General features: G+C 42.8%; 1 protein-coding gene across 1 annotated transcript in view; it reads left to right on the top strand.

Annotated features, from left to right (window-relative positions):
- The first annotated feature begins 1,496 nt into the window (after positions 1-1,496).
- The window catches only part of CAV2 (caveolin 2), a 51,955-nt gene continuing 27,707 nt past the window's right edge, over positions 1,497-25,744 (top strand). Inside the window, exons 1-2 of the mRNA XM_085653148.1 lie at positions 1,497-1,822; positions 2,920-3,107. Of these exons, the coding sequence (XP_085509274.1) occupies positions 1,676-1,822; positions 2,920-3,107 (335 nt within the window). The 5' untranslated portion in view covers positions 1,497-1,675. The remainder of the gene's footprint in view (positions 1,823-2,919; positions 3,108-25,744) is intronic.

A 25,744-nucleotide genomic window follows, 5' to 3' on the forward strand; every position in this document is an offset into this window, starting at 1 on the left:
CGGGCAGGGGCCCTGTTTTAAGTAATTCACGTTATAAAAGAGGACCCAACGAATAAATCGGGGTAGTAATTGCTGACAATTACATCCAGGAGCACATCTGAAAATAGTCTGATGGCCCCCACACCCTTATTTTTAATCTCTGTATTGCATTACATTAATTAAACTATGTTATTTTATATGCTGCTACCTCAGGGTGAAAAATCAGTAAGATGGTTCCATTGTTCTTTTTACTCACATATTTCAACCCAGCTCCACATTCATTGACTGCACCAACTACACCCAGGATCACGGTTCCTATACTTTTTGTATTCACTTAAATCTCTGGTGAAGAGTTTATTGTCTCACCTTTGTTTTTAGGTTGTGACAAAGAGTCTAAGGGCTGAATACGATGGTGGGCGGACTTGGTCCGCCCACTACCGTAGCGGTGATGCGGACTGCCCGCCAGACATGCGGCGGTCCTACAACTGCAATTAGGATGCGCGTGTCATACTGGCGGGCGCATCCTGGGCGTTCAACATTGCGGGTGGTGCTGCTGGCTGCAGCGCAGTCCGCAATGTTGAAAGTGCTTGCACTGCATTTCCCTGCACTGCGTGGCAGGCACCACGCGGTGCCTGCCACATGGTGCATGGAAATGCAGGGGGGTACCATGGGTACCCCCCAGTGCAGCAACCCCCCCAAAACAAGGGCGGCCCACAACGGGCCCCCAAACCCAATCCCCACCAGCCTTTCCATGGCGGCATCGCCGCCATGGAAAGGCCTCTCCAATACCCACATCCTAATATGACGGACGGTGCCTGCTAGGCACCACCAACATATTAGTGGCCCTGCTCCACCCACCAGGCAATCGTTACGATTGCCAGCGGCGGACAAGCTTTGCGTCCGCTGTGATACCCACAGCCATCTTAATATGGCAGTGGGTAAATCTCATTCTGATGGCGGAACGATCGCCACCGCCAACCAGGCGGTGGCGATCATTCCACCATCGTATGGGCCCCTAAGTCCTTTTGCTTTTCCAATATAATAAAATGTAGCAACACTCAGTGTTTAGCTTTAGGCTCTGGTTCAGAGGCTCTGAACTTGGTGCCCCACCTTGGGTTATTTGTTTTGGCTGTGGTGATGTGTGGCACAGTTGAGAGACAACTTCCCACCTTGGTCTATGTGGATTTCAACCTGAGGCACAATACACATACTGTATTTTATTTTATCTTCTGAGCATGTCGTGGCTTGGATTTTAAGACGTCACACTGTAGGTTGCATCCCTGTCTTTCAGTGTTCCTTCGCTTTTTGTCATTCCTAGGTTGGATTTTAGGTGACTAAACAGATTTTCTCTTTCCCCCTGCTTCTCCCCCTCTCAGTATGGAGAGAATCCTGTGCTGCGCATTGTGTATGTTTCCGTCTGCATGCATAGCCGTATGTCGGATTTTTAGGCTGTGGAACATATTTCATTTCGCTGCCTGCCTGCATTGCCCTGCCCGGGGCGTGGCTGCTTCTGGGACAGGACGGGACGGGCTGCTCCCGCTCTGAACCTCAGCAGCTCCCGGCTCTTAGTCTGCAGCGGCAGCTGGGGGTGGTGGGAAAGCCTCAGTGCCGGGCGGAGGAGGAGGGTGCCTTACACACGCACACACACGTACTCCGGGGCCCGAAGGAGGAACGTCCTCCCCTTCAGAGCACAAACATGGGGCTGGAGAAGGAGAAAGCCGACGCTCGCATCTTCATGGACGCGGACGAGTTCAAGCGATCGGCAGCCCCCATGCTGTCTGCCCGGGAGAAGGGCGGGGATTCCGCGGACAGAGACCCGCATGGGCTCAACTCCCATCTCCAGGTGAGAAGTGTGTGTGTATGTGTGTGTGTGATGATGGGGCAGAGGGGAAAGGGGGTGGGGGCATAGCGGAAGGTGAAACAATGAGTGCAGAAACATTCCCAAAATAATGATGTGGCCAGCTGCCGACAGCAGAGGAGGGCGGGTGAGGAAATGAAAGGTGAAGTGAGCAAAACAAGTCTAAAGGTGAGGAGGGCAATGGAGGAAAACTACCGATAGATAACAGCGGACAGAGGAAGAAAGGTGAGGATGGAAAATAATTTCATAACGGGAGAGCATATCAACAGACAGGTGAGGAATGTGAGAGGAAAAGGACAGTCATAGTAAGGTGAAATGGGAGAAGGCAGCAGCAGAAGTATTCAGAGTGAAAATACAAAGCAGAAACAAGGAGGTGAGAAGAAGAAGATGGACACAGCAGAGAAGTGAGGAAGGGAATGAGGAAGAAGGAAAGAGAGCACAGCTGCAGAAAGGCGAGCAGTCGCAGAAGAGCGCAGGCATCTCCAGAGGGGTGCGGGGCGGGTAAAGGGTAAGGAGTAAAAGCGGAGGGCTGCAGTGGAAAGGGGAGGAATGGAGGAAGAAGGCAGCAGCAGGAGGCAGCCGAGGGGGAAGGCTGAGTCCATAGGGGCAGTCCGGATGAATTCCGAGTCCACTGAAAATGAGAGAGCAGAGTGGAAAATGCCAAAGGCAGCAACAGATGGGGTGTGTCAGAGTGGAGCACCTGTGAAGATGAGACAGCAGTTACAAAGCAGTGATGTGTGTGTGTGGGGGCGTGTTGAACAATGGAGTCAGAAAGGAGCTTCGTTGACTTTGAAGATCTACCGGGCAATAGCGGATCCCCGTCCCTTGGTTCCAAGTAAACTAATGCACACTTTGGGTTGAATAGATAATTAACACTCTATCAATATGCGGATATGTATTGAACCCAAACTCATTGCTCAGTGATCGAATTGTACTGCTTGGTGATGCCTTTCATTGAAGGGTGCACAGCCTTCTCCCACACTGCACATGCTTTATTGTGGCTTACTTTGGTTAGCTCAGGATGGAATCTCTTATGTGTGGAGCTCACTTGTAATCTGCATGGTTCTGTTGTTAAATCTTAGATTGGATTTGAGGATTTGATTGCAGAGCCATCCACCCCGCACAGCTTTGACAAGGTGTGGATCTGCAGTCACGCCCTGTTTGAAGTCAGCAAATACCTGGTCTACAAGCTCCTCACCCTGCTTCTGGCCATCCCGCTCGCCTTCCTGGCTGGCCTCATCTTCGCCTTGCTCAGCTGCGTGCATATCTGGTGAGTTATGAGTGTCTGGTTCCTGCCACCCCCAAAGGTGCTATTTACAGCATCTGCCCACCTGATCCATTTGCTGCCCTTGGGAGAGAGGGAGTCAGAACTGTCTGCCAGCCTTTTCTTTCACCTCTTTACTACTACCTTGTTTTCAGTGTGACATACTACACAAGAAGCCATATGTTGATTATGATAAACAATCTGCTAGGAACAGGCACGTACCATGTCTGTGGCGGTCTCCTCTCGTACTTGGGACTAGCGGTGATGCTATGTATATAGAACACTGGGGCTGGAGCACACGATGATGGAGGCGCCCAGACAAGCACAGGGGGAAAGTAGTGCCTGGATAGAATGGGTAAATCTCGAGACCAGGGTGGATTTTGGTGGTAAATGAAAAGTGTCTTTGGGCCTGTTGTCCTCTTTTCCTATGTACATTTCATGATACGCTTCTTATTTTATTCTGCATGACAATGTACGAGAGAACAGACCTCTATCCTGGAAAAATCTGTAATTCCTGGTATTATCTATTGGACAGTTCAGACACCGAGCCATGAACTTGCTCCATAACACTGACACACCCGTAGACCTCAGGAGAACAGAGAACATCAGCTATGTTCACTGGAATGCTGTCAGTAGATGGTTCATTAGCTTCCGGGATCTGAGGCGCTTCTATGTGACGCCCAGAGTGACCCTGCACACATCTGCATGTGTCTCCAATGAATCACATGAAACTGGTGAGCTGTCAGCAGCTACCTTTATTATGTGAAATAACTGGACTGAAACGAAGCGTTGCAATAACTCCGGGCACATCTAAAATACGTTCCACCGCCTACAATGGAATTTTACAGTTGTGTGAGGTCTAGCACTCAGAAAGAGGTTGGAACTTGGGGAGAATTCCACTGTGTTTACGGAAAAAATACATGGCTCTCCCCAAACTCAGCAAAGTGGAATATTACACCTTATTGGGAAGTGAATGTTTAGACTACCAAACCGTTAATTGCTGCAATTGTACAGCTTGTGTATAACGATGGAGCCAGCTTCTTGCATGCAAATAAGGTGCATGTGCCCTGCCCAGAAGGGTATCATGTCCAATTGAAAATAGAGACATTGTTTGATGTCTAATTTTTCCTTGTGATGTCAAACCCACGGACGTTAAACTAAACTCTATCTAATGGCACAAGAGGCTGGACTTTCGAAACATTGGAGTTCGAAGGCCATTTAAATACCAAAACACTCACATTTTAAAGGAACTGTTTTTTGTTCTAACATTGGGAGTTTAAGCAGAAATAAAGATTTGGTTATCACATACAGGGCAGTATATGCAGAAGAAGATTTCCTCTGCCCCATCATTCACTTAATTGCACACTTCAGCTCTTTCCACATGGGCCTGGCCTATCGCTTGAGTGAGTAGTCATCTGAAACGACAAGTGGCCCTACCACCAAACGTAGATGTCAGCAGGATATGAGATGATAATGTGAGCCACAGGACCATGCGAGGGAGACCCAGCAACTTCATTGTACCGCAATCAAATTTTGTATCTGATGTTTGGATGCAAAAGACTGTGCATGTCAGAGACAGTACATTAAGTTAGGGTTGCAGGATGTTGCATCAAAAACCACCTTTGTCTCCCCAATTGAACACGTGCACGTTAAAACACTTGAAGGTCGATTCAATATCCATTGAACACGCAGCAGACAAGTGTGGAGAACAATCAAATTCAAAGCATCACCTCACATAGAATTTGATTCAAAATGTGACTATATTTCATGGACTCCAATAACATATCACCATTGAGACAACACAGCCACATTCAGGAGTTAACAGCTTGTGAATGCTGTCAGTTTAATTCAACAAAAGTCTGTGAACCCATTGTACAAGTTTTCTTTCTATAGGTGTCCTCCTACATTTTGGAGTACGTTTTCGAACTGTGTTGAAATTCATAACCATTTTCAGGAGCACGCAATGCACCTGGGAAATTGCAACACTTCTAAGCATTTGTGAATTGCCTTTTATGAATGAAAAAAACCTTTTCACCAGAGCCCCACTAATCTTTACTAATGACCTTAACAGAAGTACATCTCTGACATTTTCCATAGTGGGAATGTGCTGCTGAACAGTTTGTGAATTCTATTTGTGAGTGTATTTTCAGACTTAAAGGGCATTCTAACTCTGGAATGCCCACATTCCACTTTGGAAGATTTTCTCATATGGAAGTATGTGTGAATATTCTTCTTGCAAGTCTAATCCTCAATTTTTGCCTATCCCAAACATACCTTTATACTTGTGTGGCAAAGTAGGACCCTCTCAATAGCTTTGGGAAATGTGCTCTAAGACATCTGACAGTTTTAGGTAGCTGTCCAGGTGGTGGAAGCATGCCAAGGATGCATGGCTTGGTGCATATACCTCATCACCACTTCTTAGTAGACCAGTGTTCCACTCTAGTATTAGGTGGCCACCAGTCACACCTGATTTTTTAAAACACTTGTGAACTCACTATGTCTCCACTATTAGTTGTACGTTCCATTTTCTTCTGCCATTAGCGTGAAGGTTCACACTTTGTCCTCACATTGACTGACCTTTTATCTAGTTTGATTCCTTTGGCTATACATTGAAATACAAGTTGTCTGTCTGGTGCTTGTCTAAGTATCATTCAGACACATGTAGCACAGTGTTTGAAGGAATATTAAGGTATTGAATTTACCCAATGAAGCCAGGGTAATATGCTAGAAACATTCCATTCTGTATACAGGCTGTTAAACATTTTTGAACAGTGCTATATGAAAAGTACAGTAAAGAGATTGTGTTTCTGCAATTGTTTGCTGTGGTCAATATTTTCTTTCCACAGAGACGTTGGGACAGGGATTAAAAAATGCTTCTTTCCATTAATAGTTGATGTGCAGTTGTATCAGAATATGAAGCTCAAACATATATTTCTTCAGAAATATCGGTGCCTTAGTATCGACTACCAAAATATAGTGAAAATCACTATATATGGGTAAGTTTATATTTAATTTTCTTAACTCCACATCTATGCCCCTAGATTCAATATATATTTTCAGTGAAAAAAAAAGTAACAGAGATATTATATCTAGGATCAGGTTTTACATACACAAAACCATAGACATTTAGCAATTGTAGTTACCTGAGCTAACTATAACTTACACCCCGCAATGCACTGCTTATGACCTCAAATATTACATCCCTCATGGCATGGCCAGTGACATCACTGATGATATCATCCATTGACTGTAAGTTGTTTGTAAACGTTTCTGAGATTTAAAGATTTATACTAAGCTACTGCATAAGTTAAATCACTATTCTTTCTGTACTACTAATGAGAGATACTATTGCTAACAGATATCATCTAATGTATAATCCCGTTTTTAAAGTGGGTGTACTATTTATCAGTGAATTAGCCTCTACACTGACACATGTCCCCTGCTGATGTGTGTGCGTGGTAGTGCTTTGCAACAGTCTAAGCTGTTCATCGAGACTTCACTCCACAGATACAGCTGAGTATAGTTCTGTTTTATGACATACTGACCAGTTTCATTAGACCTGTCTCATTTATGATGAATGACTGCAGTAGTAGATTGCAATAAATTATTATGTTCAATAAGACCTTTCTGTAGGAAGATGGCTCAGTGTAGTAGACATTTACGACAGACCTCTCTGCCCACATCTTTTTCCAATATGAAGAATAATTTTACTAGTGGTTAGTGACACAGTAGCTTGTCTGCTAAGACTTCTCTACTAGTTGTATGTTATAATTGTTTGTGCAAATCTAACATTTGCACTAACACCCTATTTATAGGTTTAGCAATGGTGTTTCTGTGGTTTGCAATAGACTTGCCTATGCGGTTAGATGTTTTACTTTGGTCATTAGTGTTTAGAGTAGTGGTTCAGAAGAGACAGAACTATGCTTTGAGAACTGTCTCTTAGGTTATAAGTGAGTGTAGTAGTTGATAAGGCTACAGTGAGCTCTGTGCTTTATGTCTCTCACCTCTGTCCATGGTTCCAAATAATATAAATAGTATTTTATGAAGTAAATTGAAGTTTCCTTTGCTGGATGATGTCATCAGTAATGTCATCAGTGATGTCATTTGAGATGTCATCAGTGATGACATTAGTGATGCCACTGATCATCTCATCAGTGATGTAATATGTGAGGTCATAAGCAGTGTATTGCGGGGGAGTAAGCTGTAGTTAGGTCATGCAACTATAACTCCTAAATCTCTCTATGGCTTTGTGTGTGTAGATTCTGAGCCTAACTATAACATCCCGGTAACCTTTGTTATTTTCATTGAACTTCAAAAGGTTTTTAATTCCATTTCCTAATTTTAACATCTCAGTAATGTTTGTTTTTTTTGAGTGACTTTCTGTGGCTTTTTAGTGTTATTTCCTAACTATAACGTTTCTGTAACCTCTGCTTTATTAGGGAATTTTACAGTTAAAAAAAATAATTGTACTACATTCTCACCTATATGTTCAATTTAGGAATATACATTTTACAAGTTTATATATACATTTTATTCACACATTTATCTTATTATACATTTTAAAAGTAGCAATCCCCAAGCTTTTCTCTTTTCTTTATTAATTTTATGCATCTGCAGAGCCACCACAAATTTGAGAAAGGAGCCCATATGAGTACTCTATGGTTACTAGTTCCTGTGATTAAATTGCAGTAGATCAGTGGATTCAATAAAATGTAATAAAAAATATATAAATATTACATACAGGCCCCACAAATGTTAACATTTACATCAGAGAAACCATGTCCATAGATTAATATTTGGAAGTCTATCTGTGTTTCACAACATACTCATTTATTTTACGAGTTTGGCGAAACCGCTGATCTGCCGCGATGCCTCTGCGGATTCCAGGAACACATACAGACCACAACTTCTCATTGGATATAGTAAGTCTCCACCCACTCACATTGGGAACCACTCCTTTAAAAAGTTTTTGGGGTTTCACATCTCTCTGGAGATAGACTGGAAATGAAAAACCAAAAAGAATCCACCCTGAACACAACAAATGATAATAAAAGAATCCACCCTGAACACAACAAATGATAATATCCTTCCAAAGCGTATTTACCACTGTTCATGAAATGTGTGTTCCCTACCCATGTACAGGGAAACACAATGTGTTGTTAAAATAACCTTCACCCACCAAAAGGTCCCTTGGTGGCATGCTTCATCATTAGGTACTTCCTGCCCCGCTGCGGGACGGGGCGTGCTTCGACCAACGAAGACGCGGGAGCACTTAGGAGTAAATATACTATGTGTAATGTGAGAGTGGAAGGGTCAGAGTGAGAATAGTGAAGTTAAAAAATACCTGGCTATGTGGAAAACTAATATTTAATACTCCTTCTAGCTGTTATTGTTAAAAAAGGGGAGTGGAGGTTGTATGCTGTGATGGGCTACCACCTCTCTAGTCTACATGTTTCAAAGCCATCCCCTTGGCTTCTCATCAGGACCAAAGGAATGATCCCTACACCACTTTTAGAATAAAACAATAATGTGTACTGCTATATCAATCAAGCAGGAATAATGCACACAAATAAAATGCATTCAATACTGTACCCTGATAGGTATAGTTGATTAAATTGATACTATTAATACCACTCTATAGCCCCATGAGCTATTATCACGGGAGGGTAGGAGCGCTTGTAGTCCCACATACATCAAAGCTGCTTGCTCGCTCTGGACATTACCTCTCTGTGGCTCCGATGAACCTTGACTGGAAACCACAAATCGATCCTTTTATGGCTTTCCCTCAAAAGTACAGAGTTTTAAAGTCAGGGTATCTTCTACTGACAATAGAAGAGAAGTAAAAGAGCAGTATGAAGAAGAAGACTTTACCACATACAAAGAAGTCCTCCGACATTTGCAAATATTTCTCCATTCCTTCAGGTGAAAAGAGAAAGTTGTTTCAAAATGTTGTCCAATGCAATATATGTAGCAAACAGCGGTCAAGAGGCAAGAGGAAGAAGTATTCACATGGCACCTCCTCCAAGTGGAAACGTATGAAAAACATACATACAAGGATGTATGACAGGATGATGAGAGAGAGGGAATATGGGGCAGCATCATCAGCACCTGGACCCTCTATGGGACCCTCACAACCTGACATCGTTTCCGTCCTCGTTGTTTCACCAACATTGACAAATGCCATATGCCAGTTGAACTAAAAATGTAATCTATTTTCCAATTTATGGATGCTGCCAACAAGCATAATTGTGAATTTTTTTCACCTCACTGTTCCATCTTCCGTTCCTCTGTAAACACAAGCAGATATCTGAAAAAAACAATATAGACTACATTTAACTTACTATTAGCATACTATTAGATACTATTAGATTACATACTATACGTATACAGCCACTGACACAGCCACTCACACACCCATACAACCATTCGCACTCCCGCAGAGTCAATTCAATTCAAGAACTTTATTTGGCAAGTAAAAATTGCCATTAAAGTTCATACAAATAAAATCAATCCAAGTAATGTTATTCATAAAACAATAAAATCCTTTAAAATGTCATCACATAAGAATCATATACCCTCAACAGCATCTAGCACAATACTTTTCTATGGGAGGATAGCTTTTAAAATAAAGATGGCAACACTAAAACACACAAATTGATTGTTTAGTGCAAGCAGAAATGTCAGTGCATCATTATAGTTTCTGGTATTCGGCATGAGTAAAAAGAGGTTTCAAATATTGACAACACAGCTCCTTATAAAACGTACAAAATAAAATAAAGTACAGTGTGCTTTGTTTACTCATTCCATTACAGGGACAAGTTGTTTTGTAAGGGGTATAGGCATTAATCTTCGGAAATGCAACCAATTGGTGCACCATACAACTTCTAAATCTGTTTTTAACACACATCAAATACTCCTGTCACCCCTCCCTTTCCTCCAATGATGTACATAGCAACCATCATCTTCCTTGACTCAACACAAAATCTAGCTTCAGACCTTTCAAGACTGAAAGTAGCTTTAATGTGACTCTTAGTTAACGCTAATACCCGTGCTGAGTCCACACTACACTACACTACATTGACTGCATTTTCTCATTTAAGCCCCGTCAGTGAGGTCTCTCAGGTGAGTGTCGCTTGGCATGCTGGAACATGTAGTGAATTAGTGCTACTTTTTCGCCCTCCAGTGGGTGTGCTCGATTTTCTTCCCTTCAAAATGATATTTACTGGAGGGCGAAAAAGTAGCACTAATTCACTACATGTTCCAGCATGCCAAGCGACACTCACCTGAGAGACCTCACTGACGGGGCTTAAATGAGAAAATGCAGTCAATGTAGTGTTTTAGAGGCTGGTGCTGCGACTTCTCTTCACTGCCTGTGAACAAGAGCCGTGTGGCTCGAAACGCGTCATGCGCTATGAAGATTCCGGATGCAAATGCCAGTTCTACGCGTGTATTAATTAAAGCTCCTGCTTGGAGAAATCTTCTACAGAGTGCGACCTCGTTCTTTGGACGTTGTTGGAAAACATTATTACGGCTGTCCCGCCGTGAGGCACGCACCGCCATGGAAATATGTTCAGGAGCTGCAGGGGCATCGAACTTTTCACAGCCCCGAGGCAGCTGTAGAAGAGCAAGAACTGGTAAAGTACACCCGGAGGCCCACTGGAGGGCTTTATTAAAATAAATATCATTTTGAAGGGAAGAAAATCGAGCACACCCACTGGAGGGCGAAAAAGTAGCACTAATTCACTACATGTTCCAGCATGCCAAGCGACACTCACCTGAGAGACCTCACTGACGGGGCTTAAATGAGAAAATGCAGTCAATGTAGTGTTTTAGAGGCTGGTGCTGTGACTTCTCTTCACTGCCTGTGAACAAGAGCCGTGTGGCTCGAAACGCGTCAGGCGCTATGAAGATTCCGGATGCAAATGCCAGTTCTACACGTGTATTAATTAAAGCTCCTGCTTGGAGAAATCTTCTACAGAGTGCGACCTCGTTCTTTGGACGTTGTTGGAAAACATTATTACGGCTCTCCCGCCGTGAGGCACGCACCGCCATGGAAATATGTACCGGAGCTGCAGGGGCATCGAACTTTTCACAGCCCCGAGGCAGCTGTAGAAGAGCAAGAACTGGTAAAGTACACCCGGAGGCCCACTGGAGGGCTTTATTAAAATAAATATCATTTTGAAGGGAAGAAAATCGAGCACACCCACTGGAGGGCGAAAAAGTAGCACTAATTCACTACATGTTCCAGCATGCCAAGCGACACTCACCTGAGAGACCTCACTGACGGGGCTTAAATGAGAAAATGCAGTCAATGTAGTGTTTTAGAGGCTGGTGCTGCGACTTCTCTTCACTGCCTGTGAACAAGAGCCGTGTGGCTCGAAACGCGTCAGGCGCTATGAAGATTCCGGATGCAAATGCCAGTTCTACGCGTGTATTAATTAAAGCTCCTGCTTGGAGAAATCTTCTACAGAGTGCGACCTCGTTCTTTGGACGTTGTTGGAAAACAATATATATATATATATATATTACTGTTACATTTTTTGGTGTCTTTATTGCATAAAAGTCAATGGTGTCAAACCAATATTTTTCATGAGAAATACAGCTTCATTATTAAAATAATAGTCCCGAAACCACTCTGCAGAGCTTTAACATTATCAAGGATCCTAGGATTATGTAGCATTGAGGACCACATTTTTCAGCAAGGTTATCTAGATTTTGCATTTGTCACCCTAAGTGGGAAGGGTATGCCTAGACCTGGGCCCCGTGCTCGCTACGCCACCAGATTCAAGTTAGTCTGGCTGATAAGGAGTGTTACCCCGAAACCGGTACCGGAATGTTTGTTTCTGGTCAGGGGAGACCTGGCCTGGCAGTTCGGACTAGACTGTTCCCATAGGAACAGAGTGAAGACTGATTTGTATATGGCTGAGTATAAACTGGAATGGCGTGGTGTGCAAAAAAAGATGGATTTAACCAGATCTGTGACTGGGGATGAATGTTTGATTAATTCAGCATTTCATCCATCATCTGTTCTTTTTGCATTTGTTGCCCTAAGTAGGAAGGATATGCCCAGACGTGGGTCCTGTGCTCGCTACACTGCCAGATTCAAGTTAGCCTGGCTGTTGAGGGGTGTTACCCCAAAACCAGTCCCAGGATTTCTGTTTCTGGTCCAGGGAAGACCTGGCCTGGCATTTCAGACTGGATTGTTCCCATGGGGAACATGGTCAAGACTGATTTTATATGGCTAAGTCTAAACTGGAATGGCGTGACATCCAAAAAAACAATGGATTTAACCCAAATCTGTGACTGGAGGTGAATGTTTGATTAATTCAGCATTTCGTCCATCATTTGTTCTTTTGGCACATTTTCTGTCAGCATTTTTTTATCCATTTAAGATACAACCAATATTTTTGATGAAATTTGAAAGCTTTGCAAATTATATGACAAATTATGTGGCAAGTGCAATAAATCCATACATATGCATTAAATACTGCAGCCACAAACTCACCTAAATCATCTGACTCTCATCATTGCTTTTATTAACAATGTATTCACAAAAGGTTAACAGAGCATGAACATTCTCATTGCAGTCAGTGTCTATTATTAGCTGCACTTTGAAGAAAACTGCTTTTTCAAGCTAACTGTCTTAAAGTAAACATATATATATATATGACTAAGGACCTTATGTATTAACAAATGTTCCAATAGACACAGAATGGGCAAGATTATCATTTACTACATAGTTACTCTGTACATGCAAACATTGAAAAGAGCATTAGGAAGAACTCCGAGTTGAATACATTACCAGCAAGTAGCTAATTTATTTAATACTATACTGAAGAGATCTGGATAGGCCAAGAGTTGTAATTTCATATTATGCTGTGTTGATGCATCTTTACATCTTTGCAAGGTCAATAAAACATACACTATCGAGCAACGTATTTGTGACATCTGCAATTATAGTACTTAAAAGATAGTAGACATAATCTGATCATTTTTATTTTGTTGAGTACTAGTCGGGCATTGACTTTGCTCAGTTAGCTAAGGTTTAGGATTTGAGAAGCTGTGCCCAATTACATGGGTCATAAGAATTGTACTAGGGGATACCACGTTGTTGACAAATTGCATGGCATTTTCCATGGGGCGTGAGTCTTTCCAAAAGGAAACTAACTAATCTAAACATAATACATTAAAGCTATTAGATAAAGGCTTTGAGGCAGAAGGACCGGAAGAGAGGAAGGGAAAGATTAGCCTGAATTGATTATTATACGTATGGTGATGGCACCAACGGGAACTGGTGGCAGTAAGGAGATAAGGTTTAATTCAATTAAACCCTGATTCCCAACTTTGCCTATAAGGACATGAATCGTTCCATGTGAAAACAAGAATAAATGCAAAGGAACAGCGGACTGAAAAGGAATAGTACAGAATTATTTTAGGTCACCCAAATCTAGGCTAACAGCAGTTATACTTAGTGTACTTACTTCTTTCACTTAGTATGACAGTGTACAATTGTGCATGTGGAGAACGCCAGAAGGGTTTTCAGTAACAACATCAAATGATGAGTACATATAAACAGTAAATAATACTGGATGCAGTATTGAGATATATGGGACTCTAATAGGGCCAGGAGGAAGTTGTCTATCGAAGCGATGTCTATATAGAACCCGAGATGAGAACATTGAAAATAAAATCCTAAGTAGTCATCCTTTCATGTGGTCAGTGGAAACTGCCCTACTTTCAATATCCCACTCAAGAAGGAATTTGCTGAGTCTAATGAAGAAGTCTTAAGCATTAGGTCTCTGAAAGACATTTGTTTATTTCTCTGGCACCACCAACAGGAGGGATGAGCTGTAATCCTAAATGTTGTTCAATCTCCAGCGTTAGGCGCATAATCATTCCTTTTCTGAATAAATCCAACTATCAATTAAAAGATAGTTGCTTTTGGTCTACATAGGAATCCGCATGAACAAACACAGGTTGCATTAACAGTACACATTTGCTCCAAAATATTGACACTGTTTTAAAATTGGAAGTATAAGGGTAAAACAGAAAGGTGTACCAGTGCTATGAAAGTTCCCCCATCCCAGCAATCATGTTAGGCTCGTTAAAATGCCAGTTCGGTTGTCATTAGCCTTGCTGTTTATGGTGAATGAATAGCTCTTCCCAATAATGCATCTCAGTACAATCCAGCGGAATATGTATTTGAGTTTCTACTGATATTAGTTACGTCAGCGGCAACTGCAAAGACCCATGAACACCATACCACTACCCTTCCACCCTGAAAACTGGCATGAAGTCAAAACAGACGTACATACAATCCTGATGGCCATCATCGGTCTTAAGGTTAAGTATATGAGGCCGAGATGGTCTATGTTCCACATAAATGACACGTATAGAACTTATTTTTTCATTGTTACATTTCACAGTCCGCAACAGCTCTGAAAAGTGTACCGAACACTTGTCCGGTCTGTATATTAGTTCAGAATATATTAATCCAATTGAAGTTAATTGTCTTAAAAAATGAAATATTTTGCAATTTGGGCAAACGGGAGCCCAATGTCAGTTCTCCGTAATAGCGCATCCCAGGTTATCACCAGTATTATTCTTGATATTTGGCCTTAACAGGAAGAGCTAGAGAGAACCCACCATGTTTTATTTATATTTAATGAATCGTAATGCTTAAGTGACTGCTATATTTACTGACTTCATGTTGCCAACCACTAATGACTCCCAAGACAGCGTTGCATCTAATGTCCCCAGTAACAACTTTGCATCTAAGTTTAAAAGGAATGGGAAGGGAACGCACCAACGTTTTAACAAGGAAGAATAAAAGTAAGCTGGTCTGCGCTTGTCCGTGCTAATAATGCACAATTGGCAGGATACTTTGTCCTTTCAAGAGAGTGGGAGGTAGATCCACACTTATTCCTGCCAGCAGTTGGAACCCTTTCAGGGTTGTTCTGTAATAAAAATCTCATTGAACCATTGCTTAGTTGTGTATTGGAAAGAGAGTTCGGTGCTGTATCCCTTTAGACTTGTTTTGCAAACAGAAGAAGTCGAGTAACAGGCAGTTAAGAAGCAATCAGGATACATTTCCAGGGAGCATTGCTAATCTCTAAACAGCCCTCTTTCCTGTTTACTGCGGAGCTGTCATTGGCTGACTGAGGATTAATGGGCAATATTGAGTTTGTTGAAAGCAAAAGACTGGCATTTCCTGTTCCTTTTTGAAAATCCTAACTTCAGAACACTTCCTCCTCTGACCTCACCAACACCATCCCTTGTAGGTATAACATTCTATGGCAGAGCAGGGAAACATCAGAAGGAGGTGGGTTGGCAGTGATGTTTAAGCATTACGTGATCTAAACTCATCCCTGACTGTGACAAGTACCGGTCTGGTTTTCTGCTGTGTGAGTGCCAACTCTTCCTTGGGCTTCCCTCTTTTTCATGGTGGTATGTAAACCTTTGGACAAATGATCGTGGCCATGAACTCCCACTTAGACATCACTAGCCAGGTCACCCTGCATCCCAAAAGGGTTATTGAGCTGGGCAGTTTTAACATGCATGTTGATAATAATCTGGACTGGAAAAGCCTTTGGCATATCAAAGATGATCACCAACCCAATTCTTCTCTGCTGGATGGATCACTGTATGGTAAGCTTCTCTGATAATAGTCCTGCTAATAAACCAAGACCTACTAAATTGGCTACCCCCTCACACCCGTTGTATGTTGGGAGAAATAACATTTGAGTGAGGTTCTGGATGATATAACTGTGACAAAACCAAAAGCTTCCCTTAAATACATTTAATTACCATTTAGACACTTCAGTGTATCATCCAAATGTCCTGATCAGAGAGCAAGTAGGTTCAAGAATGTCTGCTTTACAGACTCTTTTATGATAAACATATATAATAAAAATAGAGTGGACCACTACAATTGCTATGCCAGAGTCTCACAGCTATTGTCCAGGAAATCCTCAAACCCAACTTGCCTCCAACAGTGTATATTAGCTCCACTGAAGCATTTTTTGTGGGTGGCATCATCATCAGGCTATGCAACTGGGTACTCACTTCTTCAGGTGAGCGATGCCTCCTACTGGAGTGAGAGTGTCTGGTAGATAACACCGGTGAGATCTGCACATGAAAATAGAATTGTAATTATTTCCTAAGCACAAAGACCATTTTTGTGTGAAAAGAAGGGATTAGGTTGAAAATAGTATGCAGCGCCAATAGGAAGAATTACTTATCCTTGGCATCAAGGAGGGTGGTCAACATGTTTCGGCCAGTAAATGCCTCTTAGGGGTCAAGGGCCTTTATCAGGACGTTACGAGTCAGACCCCTTTATCTTCTAGGTACTCCATTGAGTACCTTGATTCATTTTTTGTTTTCAAATGGGACTGTAGGTATATTAGCCTGCAGAGTTTGGAAAAAGAAGAAAAAGGAGAACTAACTTATAGTGGGTCACCTAATGCCTCATGGGTAGCGAGCGGGTGAGGAGACGAGTATTCTCTATCTCTCACTGGAAGTGACATGAAAGACAAAATATTTAAATATATTTTAACCAAAACTATGCTGTTAGCCCCTTTCAGAGTTGATCATTTCATATGGCTGCAGTGCCCTGAAGGAATCCAGTGGGAAACAGCTTCTCATTTGGCTAGATAAGCTGAGACCTTCATCAGCCATGAAGTGGCAAAATTGCTCTGCTAGGAAATAGCAGTGGATGGGCCAAACCTATGTCTAGCTTAATGCTAGCCAATTGGAGCTTCTATTTGTCAACTACAACACATCTGGACGGGGCAACAACTGTCAGTATGACCAAGCCACCAAGATCAAAGTAAAGTTCCTGTGGGATATTCTTTTTTTCTTTAGAAAGTTTTATTGAATTTTATAAACAGACAGAACAAAATGTATTACAAACATCATTATGATTTAGTCAGCAGTAATCAAAAGAAAACCGTGTGCTTACAATGGAGTGTTCTGCAGTTCTCCTCAGCCTATAACTGGCTTTCTTACAAGCCTCATCCTTGACTATTTGACTGCCTTTGTAGCCCTTTATGGCAATATTTTAAAGCCCTTTATAAGATTTTCATGCTTCCCAAATTAACCTAATTTTCTAGGGCATGCCCTGCGTTCATATATCACTTTTTCTGCTAGCATGCCTCAGTCCATATCTACCTTCTAAAAGTTTAAAGCCAGCAGTTCTTTTGCTCACTAATGGTTGGCCATATTCTGCTTTGCCACAATTAGGCCTGCCTTGTGCCGGACATTGCTCTTAAACTTTCTTAGCATTACATAAAAATTTTGATAAAAAAAAGGCATCTGTGTTTCATGATACATAGACACCCAAGTATCAAAACCCTCTGTCGATATCCACATTGGGTATTCTGCCGGCAACCATACCGTACATGTGGATTTTTCCCATATTTAGTTTATTGCCCGAATACTTCCTGAATATCACAAACACTTGTCGTATCCTGGATATAGTCATTTCAGGTCCTGTCACATACAGTAGCATGCTGTCAGCCTACAGAGATATTCTTTCCACCCAGGTATCATCTCACCTAAAACCCCTGATCAGTGGATCCTCTCTAATACAAGCAGCGAGTGTCTCCAATGCCAATGTAAAAATCATTGGCAACAGTGGAAACATAGACATTACCATTGTAATCTATGAATATGTGTAACAGTGGGTCCATTCTTTGCCTTTAGGCTTCAATTAAGTTTAGTATCTGGTTTAGAAGCTTTTGACCCCGTTGGTTTGTTCAAGAACTATTGAGTATGATAATAATGATTGAAGCAACATAGAACAATTATGTTTCAACAAGGATGTCTTGATTACACTCCTAGGACAGGATGATTAAAAAAACAACCACAATCCAACACAAGTATTTCAAACACGAAATGCCAACACCTGACGCACATCATTTGACAAGGCTAGACGTGAGCTGAGCTGCTGCAGCCTCCGTGCACAACTGCTTTATTTCTGTGCTTTAATTATAATTGTTATTTGGCATTTGTTTAGCGAAGAGTCTGCAATTGATATGAGATTCTAGCACTTTCCGCAGACCAGAAATGACTTCTAAAGGGTTCTCATGGTGTCAACATGTATGCAAAGCAGGTGAGGGAGCATGACAAGGGTCTAAAAAAACATTCATTTCTGTACCTACACTTTAAACATCTGAGTAAAATGGCCTGCAGGGTTACAGATGAGAGCTATAGATTACTTTAGTGTTGGAAATTCCTCTCTAAACAATACTGCTCAGGATGTAATCCTTCCAAGCCAAACAACAATTAAACTTCAACGCCTACTTGATGCTTTACATCTTTGCTCAATAGCCAATGGGATGCTTATAAACTGGAACAAATCCAAGGTCATGGTAGTCAGTAAGCGTGGTAGGGGGAATCATAAATGGTTCCTGCAAGGCCGACCTATTGACGTGGTCGATAAGTAAAAATATATTGGGGTTCTATTCAAAGTACAAGGCTCCTTCCAGTCTCCTAAACTCAAAATTTCATGCAAAGGCAACACCCTGATACAGACATTTCTCGCACTGTGTAGAACTTTGAAAGGACCAATTCTCACTCCCATTCTAAAGATAGTCTCTGCAAAGTTATTACACTGATCTATGGTAGTGAGTCTCAACAAGGTCGCAATACTATACTGTTGGACAAGACAATATCAAAAGTGTACTGATACATATTCAATCTACCAATTAATGCGTTACCAGCACAAATATTCCTGGGGAAGGAATGCTTCTGGAATCTAAACATTATGGGGCCGATTCCGATCCTGGAAAAATATTCCCCGTACGAATCGTATCTGGATTTTTTACCGTACGAATCGTACAAGTCCCGTACAAACTGGCAAGTACGATTCGTATGTGAAAAAGTCCATACGAATCGCATTGGGTAAATTCCCCGACACGTCCTCGGGTCAGAAAAGGTGTCCGACACGTCCCCGGACATTTTTACGTCCGAATCTGAAAACTGAAGTCCGAGCACGCAAGTACGATTCCTACCGTCCGTCCAATTGTACAACCGTATGGTAAAAAGACCGTCCGGAGCGAACTCCTATAGAAACCATGGCGACGTCCAAACAGGTGCCCGGTACGCTCCGAACAACCCCCCCAGCCCCCGTATGTACGTGCTGTACCCCCCCAGCCCCCCATATGTATGCGCCGTACCCCTCTCAGCCCCCCGTATGTACGACACGTACCCCCACCTGTGAATGTACGACACGTACCCCCACCCGTGTATGTACGGCACGTACCCCCACCCCCGTAGGTACGGCACGTACCCCCACCCGTGTATGTACGGCACGTACCCCCACCCGTGTATGTACGGCACGAACCCCCACCCGTGTATGTACGGCACATACCCCCACCCCCGTAGGTACCGCATGTACCCCCACCCGTGTATGTACGGCACGTACCCCCACCCCCGTAGGTACGGCATGTACCCCAACCCGTGTATGTATGGCACGTACCCCCACCCGAGTATGTATGGCACATACCCCCACCCATGTATGTACGGCACGTACCCCCACCCGTGTATGTACGGCACGTACCCCCACCCCCGTAGGTACAGCACATACCCCCACCCCCGTAGGTACGGCACATACCCCCACCCGTGTATGTACAGGTGGGGGTACATACATGGGTGGGGTACGTGCCGTACATACACAGGTGGGGGTACGTGCCTTACATACACGGGTGGGGGTACGTGCCGTACATACATGGGTGGGGGTACGTGCCGTACCTACGGGGGTGGTGGTATGTGTCGTACATACACGGGTGGGGGTACATGCCGTACATACACGGGTGGGGGTACGTGCCATACATACACGGGTGGGGGTACGTGCCGTACATACACGGGTGGGGTTACGTGCCGTACATACATGGGTGGGGGTACGTGTCGTACATACACGGGTGGGGGTACGTGCCATACCTACGGGGGTGGGGGTACGTGCTGTACATACACGGGTGGGGGTACGTGCCATACATACACGGGTGGGGGTACGTGCCGTACATACACGGGTGGGGGTACATGCCATACATACACGGGTGGGGGTACGTGCCGTACATACACGGGTGGGGGTACGTGCCGTACATACACGGGTGGGGGTACGTGCCGTACATACATGGGTGGGGGTACGTGCCATACCTACGGGGCTGGGGGTATGGCACGTACATCCGCTGGGGGGCTGGGGGTACGGCGCGTCCATCCGCGGGGCTGGGGGGATGGCACGGCCATCCACGGGGCTGGGGGGGACGGCGCGTACATACAGGGGGCTTGGGGGGAGACGGAGCGTACCGGGCCCCCTATTCCGCTCGCATCGCGGCGTCCTTTGCTTTTCTGGCACTTTTTGGGTGCCGTAAAAATATTGCCGTCCGGACTGCTGTCGGTGCGAATCGTACTTGCTGGGACGTAAAAACATGCCTAACTCCATCAGGACGTCACGTCCGCGGTGTCCCGGATTACATTCGTATGGATTTTGCTGTCGGTCGGTGTTTTTTCTGACTCGTACGGAAATGGTGTTTCCGTAAGAATCGTACTTGCAAGTTTGTATGGTGTTTTTACCGGGTATGAGTCGGACGGAGAAAACGCTCTGACCGACGGTTCGTACCTGGTTTTTCCAGGATCGGAATCGGCCCCTATGTATTGAAAAGATTAGTTAACTGCTCTATGAAGATGTTTTCGCTAGCTCAGCACAAGGTGCCCCTATCAAAACAGTCCAATAGCTGAATTTTACTACATAGTTAAAGACTTTAAAACCATCGTCCTACACTGAGTCTGGTTATCCGGCATTCATAAAAAGCAAGTTTATGAAAGTTCGTTTTGGAGGCATACCCCTGCATTTGCCAGCCTCCCTTGGCAAAGGAACAGTGATTCTACAATTGTCCGTCTATATGGGGCTACTAAAGAGGGCTTGGTCCACATAGCATGCCTCTGCCCAGCACGTCTTCAGGATAGAAAAAAAACTTTGCATGTGGCATTCAATCAAGGGGGCATCCACTCCTGTCGCCAAACAATTCTTGCATGTTTTAATCCAACTGACACAATCTTAAATTGTCATTTTATAAAAATTCGGTCTAGGGTCGAGCACCAACTGAAGAGTTTGCAATGCTTAGTCTAGGGGTCTGACCCATGTTTTCACTTTCTACCTATGGGATCCTAATCATGACACATTTTATCTTTTGTATGCTACGATATTAAATAATTAAGCAAAATAAAATTTACACTTCATTACTACTCCGACTAGTAAATCATTTCCTTTCTCTTCGGAAATTTAAATTTTGGGAAGGCAGCTACCTTCTGAAATATTGTGATATGAGACATTTCTCACATAGTACATAAATACATAATTCATTTTCGAGCTCATGATTTTACTCATTGGCCTACAACTGAAAAAGCTAATAATCATTTTGTTCACATTAGATACATAAGCACTTTACAGAACATTTCAGTGTATAGCAGAACATTTATTCATATGTTATTTTCAAGAAAAGCCATATACTAAAGTGCAGCTATCCACCCTAAATCCGCGATAATTTCTGCATATTTTATTACCTTAATATTTACCCCTTAATTGATTTGGAAACACGCTCAGTCTTGAGAAGCCTTACAAAGCACTCGTTTGGTTTTGAGCAACTAAAGGCAGGAATACTGCTGACTCCCTTGTTATTATTTACCCATGTGTGGTTATTTTTCTAGACCAGCTAGCAGTTCCTTTTATTTCCCTACAGTAGATATTCATTTCAAATTCCAGACATCTGCGAATGGTTGATGCATTTATTTAAGGGCATGTAAGTGTCTGCTGTAGCTGTTTTGTTCATCAATGCATGGCCAGAGAGATTGCCCAAGCTGACTCTGACAGTTTCTTTCAGAGTTTCAATTAATGGAAATTCTAAATTCAGACACTCTTCTACTAATCAAAGACATAGTTGTCTCTATGATCGAAGACTTGAACAAATTCCCTCTCTCTACCTGGGTAGTTCGGAGGAATATAATACACTGAAAAAAAATTCAGAGCATTCTGCTCTTCGGGCTGGGCTGAGCAAAGTGGCATCTTTCTCAAGCTGCATGGTGAATGGTGAAAAAACGGAGGTTCTGGTATTGGGGAAAGACAAAGAGCTCTGGGGTCCACAACACTGGCCCACAGAAACAAGTGCAGTACCGCAGCCTTGCCATCATGTTCGCAACCTTGGCTTTATTATTGACGACTCAATATCTATGCGTCAACAAGCCATGAAGGTTGCTGCAACATGCTTCACCATTCTGAAGTGGCCTAGAAAAATCGTGTGGATGCTTCCTAGCCCACCTCAGAGATCTGTAGTCCAGGCTCTTGTTACATCTAAACTGGACTATGGTAACATCCTCTACCTTGGAGCTAATAAAGATGTGATACAAAAGCTACAGAGAGTACACAACTCCGCGGCCAGACTGCTCTGCCGAACTCCTAGAACAGCTTCTATCTCTGCCTTCTTGAGGGACCTTCACTGGTTAAGGGTTGAAAAACGGATTAAGTTTAAAGCTCTGAACTATATGTTCAGAATTAAACACGGCATGGCTCCCTTGTACGTGCAAAATCTAGTCCATCTTTACTTGCCTTCACGTACTCTCAGATCTACTACTCAGGCTAAATTTCAGGTGCCAAAGATCAGACTATCCCGTATGGGTAGCCGTTCTTTTTCCTATTTGGGCCCTGTTGTGTGGAATGCTCTTCCGTTGTCTCTTTGCACACACATTAATGTTACACTTTTTCGTAAGTCACTTAAAACCTGGCTTTTTAATCAGTAAGTTTTACTTCCTTATCTTTGTCGTTTCCGCCGGGCGCCGGGAAACCCTTTTGGGTAGCTGTTGCGCCTAGATATAAATTTAAATAATATAAAATAACTGTAGTAACCAATATCCAAAACGATACTCAATATTTCTCCACCAACTATACAATTCCATGAATATTTCAAATCTCCCACATCCTTTCAAGTACCCAATAAGGGCTGCTGAAGGATGCTATTGAAGTCAACGCCCTCATGCACACATTCCAAACTAATCTCTAGGAGGTAGGGTAAGTCAACATCTAATGGTGGCCCTCACTGGTGATGTTCACTAGATGACTAGTAGTAGTGGTCAGTGCTATAATGTGTTGAGATTAATTTGTAATCTGCAACACCACTAGCTATGCACTTGCAATGAACCACTTTACTCAGAGAGGCATCAAAGGTATAGTACGCCACCGGTTTAGTTCCTTTCAGAACGAACACACACATTGAGTGGTCTTGGCTATGGTTTGCTTTAATTCTCTTACTGACATGGCTGTACTGACTCTTTTCTTGTTTCATCTCCATGTGCCATCCCAAACAGCCCTCATTGCATCCTTCAGCTTTAGGTATTTACAGGTGCTGAAACTTCCCAAATGCTCCTCTGTCCTAAATGCAGGCTAACCTTTTAAAACCAAAAAGTGACAACAAACATCTCTGGGCCCCTGACTTCTGGCCCGGTAGAGCTCCTTCCACATTCAAGTGTACCCAGTCACAGACCTTTGCTTCATTTAAGGCTAATCAGTATCAGTCTGTTGCAAGATAAAGGAACACACAGGAAAATCCGTCTTTTTTGGTAGCAGCTGCTTTCACCTACCATGGACTGAAAACAAACATGAACCACAGACAGTATCCCTCAGCAGTCATTGTGCCACTGCCAGATTGCTGGCACCCAAGTGAGTTGTGGGCAGTTTGTGCTCCAGGTAATTTGGCTGCTGCCTGTCAATGAAAATGGTCCTAGCACAGGGACCTTTTCTGATTGTTGAAAGAGTGGCTGATCTGATTGCTGAAAGAATAGCAATTTGGACCATTCGCTCTCCTGTGTCTTGCATGCCCCTCCTACGATGCATTACACAGTCCTAGAAGGTGTGTGCAGCCTGAACACAGATGTTTTACTGAATTAAGGCATGGAATATGCAGTTTTCTTTAGTCTTAATGTGAAAGGAATTTTTGTCATTTTCTAAGCAGAATTAATTGATTTATAACACAATGCATATTTATAAAGCTCACGTTCACCCGTAGGTATTTTGATGCTGAATATCAGATGGTTATTGTTAGCCAACTCAATGGTACTCATTTTATCAGCCTTAGAAGGATGCAAGGCTGAGTGGATCCCTCTGTGATTTGAACCTGAGACTATGAGGTCAAACACAGGCCCCTACAGTTAACGCATTATTCCATTAAGCCACCAGACTACGCGGGGTCAAAATGTATGTATTTATCTGCTTATTAATTATCTATTTGGTGCATTGAGTAACACTTCAATAAGATAAATTGCACATGAGGCCACGTCTAAATTACAATAGATAGGACATTAGACGTAATGCATGGAGTTACAGAAATCACTGACTGTATAACGATAAAATGTAAATAAGTTGTTTTGACTATAAAAAAAAGCAAAAACAAACAAAATTCTGAAATACTTTCTAAAAGGGTATCTAGACAATATCAGTCAGTTAACATGAGGTATAATACAACATTTATTTTGAGGATGCTTTTTTAAAATTTTGATATATCTCCGAGACCTTGTAGTTTCAAGAAATTTGTTTTAATTTTGTTTTAAAATGATGTAATAATGGGGTGGCCATGATGTTCATTGGCCGAGCATTCCCATGAGTGGTTCCAAGAAGCTGGAAGTACTGGAATCTGGACAGAGCTCAGGGTGGCTTGGGTGTTGTTAAGAAGGTACTTGTTGGCCGACCTTAATTTGTCAGAGGAAATATCTTTCTAGATAGATAAAATAGTACTCTAGTGGCAAAGTTTAACACTTTGACAAGGAGAAGGTTTACTAAGAAAGTAGTGCAGTACTCCAATCAATAAATAACCAATTACTTAATCAGTACTTTGACTGTATAGAAGGGGGATCTGAGTTTTATTTCCCATATGTTTAGGATCTGAAATCTTGTGTCAGTGGCTGTAGTGGTGTTGAAAGATTCCAGTCCCATAGATGGATTGTAAAGTGGGCCTAGGTTTCTAGCGCTTGTGGCAAAAGTGCCTGTTCCCGGTGGGCAGTAGACAGAGCTATGAGAGGCTATCCGAGAATCAGTATAGCCCTATTCAGCGTGGTAGAGTAATCAACTGTGGTGATCAGTGAAGAACATTAAAGGACAATCATGATGGTCAGGGGTAGATAGAGTTCGATGCATATGTAAGAGTACTCTCCATAGAACGGAGAGCATGAAATCTGGACTGCAGGGGGTTCCTAGGTTGTAGTAGATGAGGTGAGTAAATTGATCGATAGACGTTCAGCTGTTTTGAAAATGATAAGACTTAAGACCAGAGCTTAATTTGAGCCAGTGGTTTCCAGTGCTTGGCTCTGGCACTTAATAGTCAATACCAGCACTTAAGACAGTCTGTCACATAGTGGCACTGTCTGCCTGATTGAGAGAAGAGCACAACACCATGTTTCTTAATTAACGATGCATTAAAAATGATTTAATGCCTAATGCCCAAGACATTCTTATTGCTTTTGGGACAAGAAATAGGTTGAATTGTCAGACTTGTAGGAGTTTGATGGTCAGAAGCTGCGTTGGTATGGCTTTGGCAGTGCTGGGAGGGTCAATGGGTGGTGCTCGCAGCAGTGCCCTCCTGATGAGGGCCCCAGCACTT

This window comes from Triturus cristatus, chromosome 4_1 (genome assembly GCF_964204655.1).
Source record: "Triturus cristatus chromosome 4_1, aTriCri1.1, whole genome shotgun sequence".
NCBI lineage: Eukaryota > Metazoa > Chordata > Amphibia > Caudata > Salamandridae > Triturus > Triturus cristatus.